Raw genomic sequence first — 11,702 nt, 5'->3', positions numbered from 1 at the left:
ATTTATAACTATTACTCTCGTGATTACTCTAGGGCTGACCAACTGAATTTAAGAAACCAAAAAAGTATTGATTTTGTATTAGAAAATTAAGAACACATTTTTTATTTACTTAAATTCAATAATTTCCAATATAATATGTCTATTTTTATATTCTTTAACCTTATCAACAGTCTCTACCTTTTTATCAAATGGATTCCTCTCCTTAATTCTTCGGTATTAGAAATGTGAGAGGGGTTATTTTTTAAATATTTAATTTAGAAGAAAATAAAAAACTAGACCACTGAAACGTTGTTTTTACTATGTGTTATAATCTTAGGTATATACTGTCCTTACAAGTGTCCTTTTTTATGGGAAGTTTAGAACGATACACACACAAGTTTAAACCATCAACTCATCATGAACTTGAATCCACTAAAATATTTTGAATATAACATACATTAACACAACTTTATGAACAATAACTTCTTTTTGTTTCTCCACATGAAGAATAATTGCAGCTTGTATTTACCAAACAAAATGTTTAATATAGTACTTACGATAAGCAGATCTAATGTTTGTCACTTTTTCCCTTTGCTTGTAAGTACTCGAATACATATACATGTTGTCTCATAAATCGTGTTATTGTATGTACCAAAATATTTTTTCAACCAATCATAGACTTGTGATACATACAATTACACAATTTATATGAAAACATATGTTGTCACGTAAGTACTAGAGCTTCTTATCTTTAAGCTAAGCCTACAAAACAATAAATCTAGCTAGTTTTTGAACCCTGAAAGATGGAATAAGATAAATGTATCATTTTCTATCTATGGTTTCCCAAAGGAACTTTGAAATCCAATGTCATTGTGCTTCCTAGAAGGCCCTGAAGGTGGAATTGGCTTTGCTTTTGGCAACAAATGAAGGAAGTGATTAGGGGCATGAACCTTGGGTTGAACTTTGAAAACTTGAGTTTGTCTTGTGCCATAACTACGCCCAAACAAATATATCATCAAAAACAGCATCACTAGTAATACATAGAGATTTCTTCTACCCATTTAATTTGGTGCAGCCTAGTGAGTATGCTTTATATCAAGCTAAAGGGGTACAAAGAAAGTGAACAAAAGAGAGAGAAATGAAGAGAGTTAAAGGATGAAATGTTCAAAGAGGAAATGAGAGTGATGAGTGTTGTAAACTTTACACGATTGTTTCACACATACATAATAAATGACAAGGAATTTAGTGAGTCCTTGTAGTGTTAACAGTGCCTTGTTTGTGATATATATATATAAATAAGACGCCAAAGTTAAGTTACATTCAATCTCAGCTATTCATTTTCTTAGATGTAATTGACTAAATGGTGAATACAATAAATGATGAGAGGAAAAAAAATCTTAAATAACTTTGAAGTTTCACTCATTTGGTCTATTGGATCTAAGAAAATAAATGACTCGGGTCGAGTGTAATTAATGTAACTTAACTTTCGTATAAACGGATCATTCCTATATATATATATATATATATGAAATTATTATTATTATTATTAATGGAAATGGTACCAAAAAATGAAGGACAAAGGCCGGCATGAGTGGAAACATGGAAAGAGTAAATGCAGGGTCATGTTCTTTAAGATTTGGGTGTTGGGTAAAATATTGTAATTTATGTATTATGCTTCTTTGGTGGGTTGTAGTCCTTTTAAGCAATCAAAATTAAATGAGACAACATGAAGCAATAGTCCTCTTATCCTATTAAAATTAAATAGACTAGGGAATTAAGAGGGTCTTAGAACGGGTCCTCAGGGAGGATTTTTTAAATTATCCTCTAGTAAGTTCATGTTTAAGCAATTATCTAGTTCAATTGTAGGCGTTTAAAAAATATATGTCCTCAATTGAAGTTAATGGCCAAAAACATATATCACCAAATGCATATCAATTGTTTTTTGTTTCTCCCATATATTCTTGCACTGTAGATAATTTTGTTTGAGCTGAGAACATCCACAGGTATATGGGGCTGACTCTTCTAACGAGTATTTTTTTCATCCACAAGAGTTGAACCCGAAACCTTACTTAAAAGGAATGGATGAGGAGGAAGATGAGAATGAGTTATTTTAGCTTAATCATAAATCCCAAAATTAAAGTCTCTCCAATAAAATTATAAATATTCATGGTTTTCAACCAAAAAATGGTCTAAAATATATACAATAGGGTGTGTGGTTAGATATATATGTGGGCCTGCATTGAAGTTAATGGCCGACTAAGGAACTTAAAGTCTGAAAGTGTTGTTCTAAGTCTCATAGGATGATGGTTATATGTCCCTCATCAATGTCTTGGAGACTAAACTCTATAGGGCATTCAATGAAGAAGGAATTGATGAATAGAGCGAGTAATGCATGAGTGGGGCAGAGAAGTGAATTGGGTTTTTCTAGACATAATTTAAGGAGGAGATATAGACAATTGAAGATAGGGCCCCACGTGCTGCATGGAAACAAGGACACATGTTTTGGAACAGTAGATTGTGTTGTAATCAGTGTTTTTGCATTGTGGGTTTTCAGGTAGCTCTATGCTGATATAGGCTCATAGCTAAGAGGGACAAAAAATAGTTGGGCTAAAAGGTTAGACACCACTGTGGCCTGAACATTTTATATTTTGCTTAGATTAGATTAAGAAAATATTGTTATTTTGAATGACAATGTTCACACTTTACACCATATTTCTTTCATTAATTTTGCATGTGGACATTCATAAGCATTCAGAGTTTTGGAGCTTATGTTCTAATCTAATGTTTGTTTGTGATATACCGAGTTAATTAAGTGCCTTTTGGAGCTTATGGAGTGAGATACTGTTTGGGACATCCTATTCCCATGGCATCATTTATGCATGTTGGTGACTGAGTTTCTTTCCTTCTTTAAGCACATTGCATGTCTCCAAAAGTAATCAGCTCCAAAGAAATATATATATAATAAAAACAGTTCTCATTTTAAGAATATAATAAGTCTACATGATACAAACATGTATGAACGATCAAGATTAATTAATTGTTACATTATGTACATTATCTTAGTGATTTATCTATAGCTTCTATCAAAATAGGGAGTAGGAAAGATAGATTAGTATAAATAATATAATGTATTCTTACCATTTGCTATGGGGTTATGATAAATGCATATAGGATTTCTTTTTATGTTGATTATCATTTAACAATTTTGAGAATCTCATTTTCGAGGAAAAAAAATAAAAAGATGTAGAGATTACGATTCTTAATATTATGTCTAATCATATTTATTTGATAATGAAAAAACATACAAGTCTAACCATGAACAAATAAATATCTTATTTACTTGTGAAACAATGGGCTTGTCCACACTACTCTATGTTATTTTACAAAGTAACTATTATATTCTTACCATTTCTAGCACTTACCACCTTGTTTAGGTTATCTTTCTTTCCATGCTTTATTCTTATTCGTTGATGAAATTACCAGGTCGGGTTTTACTTGTTGCGTTGTACCACAGAACAAAGTTCTCTGCTGTTTTCAATATTCTCAAATTAGCAGCGATTCCTTACACTGCATGTGGACAAATTACTATGCTGTTTTCTTTGCATCGCAAAATACATATTTCATACGATATATATCATTTTATGTGTTATGAGATGTAATTGTTCAGAAAAAATAATAAATATATATTATTCATGTGATTTAATGTGTTAAACCTGATTGGTGTCAATGCATACATATTAACCTATATGGATGCACATGATATTACTCATTACTCATGATATGTAATTACTTGAAAATTATTATATTTATATCCAAAAGTGGTGATTTACATAAAAAGATTAATATTTCTTATGAACCCTTTTTTACCTACTTATTATGGTATGTAATTCTCATATATGTTACCAATATTATATTATAGCACGAAAATAGATATAGTTTCAAATTTTCTTCCTATTAAACATGATAAATGCTTCCCATGCATCTCTCTTCATTTTGTGGAAGTAAATTAAAGCAGGTGAAACTATTCTTGTCATTTTTCACAAACCCATCCTTCCACCACATCTTTGACTTTTCTCTACCGTTTACCCATAAAATTATTAATTGTGAGTTGCAAGTATTGCTATATAAGTGTAATTGGATTTGCCTTTTATAAAGTGAAACCTTGATTTAAATGAAAATTTCAAGTATTCATAATAAAATCATTAATTAGTATTGTAATAAAATTATTCATTGATGAGACACTCCACCTTGTAGAAAATTACTAAGGAAGAAAAAAATAGAACATTTGTAAAGTTACCCGAGATAATGAGATGGGATGGTGATCACATATTTTCAACAGTATCTCATTCCATGTCACAAGTTAATCATATGTTAACACGTGGATAAAATAAAAAATTTAAAACCAAAAAGTAAAAAAATGGAACATTTTAATTGGCCTGGGACATTGAGTAAAACACGTTTAAGACAAGTGAGTTGAATAGGGTAAAGATTGAAGAATGAAACTATATATAGGGCATAACTAGCTTAGTTGAGAGCATAGCTAGAACCCACTTTGTATTGAGTAGAAGAGAAAAAATGGGGTCACTAATGGCCTCTATTCTAACTCTTGTATTGGCAATAGTGCCTCTAATCTCAGCCCACGGTTACATCTATTCATCACCACCACCACCACCATTACACTCACCACCTCCTCCTTATCACTACCCTTCTCCACCACCTCCCAAGAAGGCTCCACCATACCATTACCATTCTCCACCACCACCACCTAAGAAACCATACAAGTACCTATCACCCCCTCCACCACTGCATGTTTACCCACCAAAGACTCCTTACCATTACAAATCTCCTCCACCACAACCTCATCATAAGGCTCCACCATATAAGTACCCATCTCCACCACCTCCACCGGTGCATGTACACCCACACCCAGTTTACCACTCTCCTCCACCACCTAAGAAGCCTTACAAGTATGCTTCTCCACCACCACCACCACCACCACCACACAAAAAGCCTAGTTACAAGTACCCATCTCCTCCACCTCCTGTCCACTCCTACAACTATGCTTCACCTCCTCCGCCTTACCACCATTAGATAACCTAATATTATTCTCTATGGTAACCTTCTTCATACCATCTATAATATTATATATAATACATAGTTAATTCAAATTTATCAACACTACTTTACATTAAAATCTTGATTCTAAGTAAGGTTTATTGAACTAATAAATATCATTTTATTGTTGCATTAATGTTTCATGCAATATAACATCATTTTCGCCATTTGAAGTTGTTTAGGATATGATATGATATGAAGATGGAGGATGTACGAATAAAAGAAAGCGATGGAAAGAAGAGAAGCTTCACAATTACACAAAACAAAAAGAGATTAAGAAGAAATGGAACCAAAGTTTCAGCGTTTTGTGTTCATAAGAAATGTTAATTTATTTTCTATTAATAGAATTTAGTTGCAATAATGTTACACGCTTTTCATTTTATGCGATGCTTATTTTCTATTAAAACAACATGCAGTGTTTCCAGGAGTTGTAACTTGTAAGATAATCAATTACATATATTAATAAAATAAATATATTCTCTCTTGGAATAAATGGCGTTTTGCAACTCCATGATGCTGGCTTTAATTATATTTGCAAAATGTTTGTTTATTTTTTCTTCAAACTTTATGTTTGTAAATTTTACTTTAATCATTGTTTAAATTTCAAATTCACTACGCTCATAAATGAACATCATTAAGATTAATCAACGGTAATATGGAACCAATTAATAACAAACAAGTTTAATTTTCCACCGAAAATATCATTTATTAACGCCCTAAAGCAAAAGCTAAAATAAATATGAATCCCTTGATCTGTTTATGGTTCTTGATCAAATCCAACTTAAGATCAGATACTTTTTCTTTTTCTTAATGTAGTTAAAGCCATTGACAAATGATAAAAACCTATGACTTCCAGCTCAATAATTTACCGAAAGATTAAAAAAAAGTACTTAAAGAATTGATAGCTTTATGAAGTGAGTGGACAAATTTAATCTCAATAAGTTTTTTTTGTTAATTTTTCAGCAATGACTTAGCTAACAATATTAGGTAATGGGAGGAGATCTTCTATCTCACACTTTGTCCCTAAAACCCTATCTCGGTCTAATCAACTTTAAATTAGTAATATAAAGATGTATCATTTTGTTTTTAATTTTTTTTAATTTTCTTATGTATCAATTTTTAAAGGTGGGGACAGGAAATTGGCATAGACTTTGAAACATGTAATCCTCTTTAAGATAATACAATTTTGGGTTAGATATTTTCCATAACTAATATCTCATAATTATATTCTTTTTGTAATAATGCAAGTTTATATCAATAGGAATCATCTTCTATAACTAGCTAGCTAGAAAAACAAATTACAGCAATTAATTGTAGGAGAGGAAAATACCAACTTTCTATGAAAGAAAAGTAATGGTTGGAAAATTGGAAACAAAGCATAGTGGGAAATGTGGTGTTCTTAATCTAAGAGCCCCATAGAGGAAAGAATATTAAAAGAAATGAAAAAGGACAATCTATAAAAAGCTTAATTTACTATCAACTTGAAGCTTGCTAAATTCTAAAATTCAATTAAGTAATTATCCTTTGTTATCAACATCTCACATCTTGGTCCTTTTAACTTTTAACTACTTGTGTAATAGAGGTTAGGAAGGAACTTGGGTGATATTTTCAACAACAACAAAATGTTTTGCAAAATTTTACTATATTTTAGAGGAAATTCACCTCATTTTATAAATAAAAAAGGTTTTATGATTTTTTTTGTTTTAAAATATATGACATAATTATTATACAATATTTATCACATTTGTTATTTTTTTCATTAATGAGAAATAAAAAATATGTGAATTTTTCTAAAGAGATCAAGGAAGATAAATTTACAATGTTATGGTATCTTTAAAAAAATTAAGAAAACTCTTATTGATATTTTTAATTTTTTTGGGTACATGATATGTGTAAGTTAGACATTTAGTTACTATATTCATTATATATATTTCGATATTTTAACTTTTTCATTTTTTTCAAATTGATTGATATTTTAAAAAATCAATACACATTCATATTATTTTTTAAGTATCTTTTTATTTTTAAATCATATTTCCGCTCATATTTTTTCATTTGTCTTTAATATAATTTTCAATGTTGATTGAGTTTATTTTAATCCCATTATGTTTAATTGTTTAGATTCTTTAAATGTCGAGGAAATGAAATATTATTTAATAAATGGTAATACATGTTAGCACTTAATATTTTATAAATATACTTAAACATGGCTCTTGTAAACAATACACGTATCTGAAAAAGATTGGCTACTATTTTATTGTTGCATATTTGAGACTTTGTATTTAAAAAATTGTGCCACTCTTGTCATCATCTGAAAAGGAGTTGAAACCCTATTTTTTTAAACTCTGAACCAGAATACTCCAATAACAAATGATTATACTAGAAAACTATATTATTGGAGAAATGGGCCCTCAAATTATATGGGAGAAAGGAGATATTATTTTAATTATAATTAAAAGCGAAAGATACATGAACATGACATTGTTATTGCATAGTTTGATCTATCTTTTTTATTTAATTAGACCACCAAGTTCCAACAATGTACCTCAAACTATCAATATTCATTATTTTTCTGCCGACTTCCGTCATCTTCAATTATTCGGTGCATATAATATACCACATACTCCAAGTTTTTTAAACTCACTCTTTATTTTAATAATTAATTATAAAAAAATCTAATGATTTAAATTAGTAAGTAAATCTAAATTATTAAATGTTCATAAAATTGATGATTATAAAAAAAAGTGTGTTCAACAAACTTACTGACACATATTACATCCTTCTATTCAATTCTCTTTTAAGGTTAAAGCAGAATAATTAAAAAAATGTAATTAATATTCACATTTAATATTTTACCATTTCTATAATAATTGCACTCATTCAAATTTATATCTTTCATTAATTAGGTATGAATATATATATTTTTAATACTACCAAAAATATTTTCTCATCTTTTTTAATAAAGAATTAATCATTTTCGGGGTTCGTGACTTTCTACCTCTCATAATAAGTGTCGCTAACAAAAATCAAACTCTCGAGTTTGAGATCTAGTCAGACTTTACACCACTAAACCAAATAGTTACTAGTAAATCTTTACAACAACAATTAAGATTATCTTGCACTTCTAAAGAAACATATAAATAAAAATAATTAATTTTCTAAAAAGTAATTAAAAGAACATGAACAATATTAGCAATATAGTCTTTTCAACCCTTTGTTATTCTATCACATTCTTTATTGTTTGTGAGCTTTATTTAATATTTATGAAGTACATTTTATAAATATCCATTGTTTTCTGCAACAAATTTCATTTAATAATAGAAATTTTCTCCAAAAGTATAATAGACTCAACTTGGTCCCATGATTTTTTTCTACACTCACCTCAATCCCGAATTTTTTTTTGCAAAACAACCATTGAAAATTATATTCATCCAACATATTAACTTGTATAAGAAAGGGTCATCATATAATCCACACGTCATTTTGTCAAAGTTTTCATTGTGTCCATTTTTCTGAAAATTATTTAGAACAAATTTTTACAGATGAATTTTTTAAAACTACTATTACTCTTTTTAGTGATCACAAATCAAATTGATCCTTATGGTAGAGAAAAATGTATAAACTGAATTTATACCATTTTATACAATATTATTATATGATTTATATCTAATTATTGTTGATTCTTATTTAGTAAAAAAACAAAAACAAAAAATCTAAATAAATACAATGAAAACCGGATGTAATAATGATTATGTATAACTTTTTATATATAATATTATAGGAGTTTAAAATCTATGATTAACCGTGTAAAGTTTTTTATACTATAAATATATTATTCAAATTAATTTGTATTACTTTTATTTAATAGTCAACAATACTTAATAAATTAATACTAAATGATTTACGGATAGTATAAAAAACACTTATATTGTAAATGTGTGGATATTAAATTGATATGATAAAGATTAAGAAGTATTGGAATTGGAGTGTGGCATGTACTCTGATTGGTGGACCCACCGGATCTTGGCATACATTGAACCTGCTAAGGTTGTTTTGTTTGTGTGGCGTTAACGTTATGTACAACTTTGTTAAACTACCTTCCAATTTCCCACTTGCTCTTCTTTTCTATTATTTCAGGGAAGAACAACAACAACAAGAAGAACAAGAAGAAAGGTTTACCTTTTCTCACTTTCCTCCTCTCTTTTCAGCAAATCATTCTTTCTCTCAGGATATGATGTGATGCTTCTTAGTGATCTTCATTCACCCTTTGTTTGCATCAAAGTTGCTTTTTTTGGCTTCTGGGTCTTATCAAATTCCTTTTTTGCAGCAGATAAGTAACTTAGCTTCCTCTTACTGGTGAACCCTTGAAGGATTTTGATTTTGTTATTCTGGATATTTTTTCAACATTCCCTTTTTGTTTTGCTTCTGGGTAAATTATTTTGGAATTGAATCTCTGCTGGATTGTGAGCTTTTTATTTGTGGATTGAGATTATTTGTTACTCTGAAATGATATTTGAGACAAGGATTCTAGTTAGATTGAGGGCTGTTTTGTCTTGGAGATCTGAAGCTGTTTGGGTATATGATTGAATAGACATGGATTTGCATGATTTTAATCTATAGATTAGGTGCAAAGTAGTTAAAAAATTGGGGTTGAACTTGGATTTGAGGTGTACTAGGTTTTATTGGTTTAATATAGGTTGTTGTTTGTGAGAAGCAATGGAAGGAAATTTGTCACAGGGAGGTATAATTCAAGGTGGTAATTCTTTTGGTGGCTTTGGTTTACAAGAATCAATTCAGGTTCATCATCAAGCACAGCATTCCCGTACCATGCACCAGCATCAAACTCTTCCGCGTCAAGGGTCTTCCGTACATTCTTCAGTTCATGAAGGTTTTCCTCTTACAATGGGAACCTTACAGAATTGTGATCACACCATTCCAATGACAGACTTTAGCAAGGCAGATAGAAGTAAAAACTCAGCAAGTGAAGAAGATGAGCCGAGTTTTACTGAGGATGGTTTTGATGGTCACCATGAATCTGGCAGAGGGAAAAAAGGGTCACCTTGGCAACGTGTGAAGTGGAGTGATAAGATGGTGAAGCTTCTGATAACAGCTGTTTCTTATATAGGTGAGGATGGGACTTCCGATGGCAGCGGCAGCAGAAGAAGAAAATTTGTGATTCTACAGAAAAAAGGCAAGTGGAAATCTATTTCGAAAGTCATGGCTGAAAGGGGTTATCACGTTTCACCTCAACAGTGTGAGGATAAGTTCAATGATCTCAATAAGAGGTATAAAAAGCTTAATGATATGCTCGGGAGGGGAACTTCTTGTCAGGTTGTTGAAAATCCTGCGTTGTTGGATTTAATAGATTATCTTTCTGAGAAAGAAAAGGATGATGTTCGCAAAATATTAAGCTCAAAACACCTGTTCTACGAAGAGATGTGTTCTTATCATAATAGTAATCGATTGCATTTGCCCCATGACCCTGCATTACAACGTTCACTACAGTTAGCTCTCCGAAATAGAGATGATCATGATAATGATGATATCGGAAGGTCCCGCCATGATGATCATGATGAAGATGATCAAGATGATGAAGTAGATGGTCATGATGAGGTTGAAGAGAACTGTGCTTCTCATGGAGACAGTAGAGGAATATATGGGCCATTCGGGGGGTCTATGAAGAAGAAATTGAAACAGTGCCATGGCCATGAAGATGCTTCTACTTTTGTTAATCCTTTAAGCTGTCAGGATCACAACAAACATGCATATCCCCATGCACAGATGGTCCAATCCGATTCTAGTCAAGTTCTACCCGAAGGCACAAGAGCAGCTTGGTTACAGAAGCAATGGTTTGAATCTCACTCACTTCAGTTAGAAGAACAGAAGCTGCAAATTCAGGTTGAGATGTTGGAACTAGAGAAGCAGAGATTCAAGTGGGAGAGGTTTAGTAAGAAGAAGGATCGGGAGCTGGAGAAACTTAGAATGGAAAACGAAAGGATGAGGCTTGAAAATGAACACATTGCTTTAGAACTGAAGCGAAAGGAAATAGGTGGCTTTAACTAGGCCGACAATCTTGCAAGCTTTGTCGTAGTTGCATTAAGTGCATGGTGCTCCATGCTTTTTTCTGCCTATGGTAAGATATGTTATGTTTAGTTGAACTGGAACTTGAAAGTATGGATATTTTATTAACGTTTATTGACTGTTGCTTATGTTGAGATTAAAGTAGTTTTATTTATCCATTTTATTTTCGATGCATATGATCGTGACGATGCATTTCTGGTAAAAGATTATGCCTTCATGCATAGCTGGAGATGCAAAAAGATTGTTTCTGAAATTGCTTGTATTGGATTTGATGAGTGTCATTGGTTATGTAAATCCGTTAATTTATGTGCAGAGTAAAATTGTAAATTTACCAGTGATACATTTATTCTGTTAGATGTAGAAATCCTACTCTTGAAGCCTGCTTTGGACCTAATTATGGAGCTGAATTTCATTCATAAAGATAACATGTCTGTTATTCTGTTGATTCAATAAATGATATTATGAATTTGTTGTGGTAGATATTATTGGCTTGGCCATTGAAATCTCAATCATCTCTATGGAGGAAC

General features: G+C 31.0%; 2 protein-coding genes across 5 annotated transcripts; both read left to right on the top strand.

Moving 5' to 3' along the window:
* Positions 4,532-5,556, top strand: LOC109353734 (extensin-3-like). 2 transcript variants are annotated; one of them, XM_019596099.1, is made up of 2 exons: positions 4,532-5,093; positions 5,269-5,556. In XM_019596099.1, the coding sequence occupies exon 1, from the start codon at positions 4,555-4,557 to the stop codon at positions 5,068-5,070; it is 516 nt and encodes a 171-aa protein (XP_019451644.1). In that variant the 5' UTR covers positions 4,532-4,554; the 3' UTR covers positions 5,071-5,093; positions 5,269-5,556. The 2 variants fall into 2 exon arrangements, with proteins under 2 accessions (XP_019451644.1, XP_019451645.1); XM_019596100.1 differs by having other exon boundaries at positions 5,277-5,555.
* Positions 9,130-11,702, top strand: LOC109354785. 3 transcript variants are annotated; one of them, XR_002108601.1, is made up of 2 exons: positions 9,130-11,227; positions 11,531-11,549. XR_002108601.1 is itself a non-coding variant. In XM_019597508.1 (2 exons), exon 2 carries the CDS (start codon positions 9,811-9,813, stop codon positions 11,155-11,157), a length of 1,347 nt encoding a protein of 448 aa, XP_019453053.1. In that variant the 5' UTR covers positions 9,131-9,510; positions 9,563-9,810; the 3' UTR covers positions 11,158-11,442. The 3 variants fall into 3 exon arrangements, 1 of the variants encoding a protein (XP_019453053.1); XR_002108600.1 differs by lacking the exon at positions 11,531-11,549 and adding an exon at positions 11,655-11,702 and having other exon boundaries at positions 9,131-11,227; XM_019597508.1 differs by lacking the exon at positions 11,531-11,549 and having other exon boundaries at positions 9,131-9,510; positions 9,563-11,442.

This window comes from Lupinus angustifolius, chromosome LG08, assembly GCF_001865875.1.
Source record: "Lupinus angustifolius cultivar Tanjil chromosome LG08, LupAngTanjil_v1.0, whole genome shotgun sequence".
In the NCBI taxonomy this organism is placed as follows: Eukaryota; Viridiplantae; Streptophyta; class Magnoliopsida; order Fabales; family Fabaceae; genus Lupinus; species Lupinus angustifolius.
This window is presented reverse-complemented; position numbering and strand designations above follow the sequence as displayed.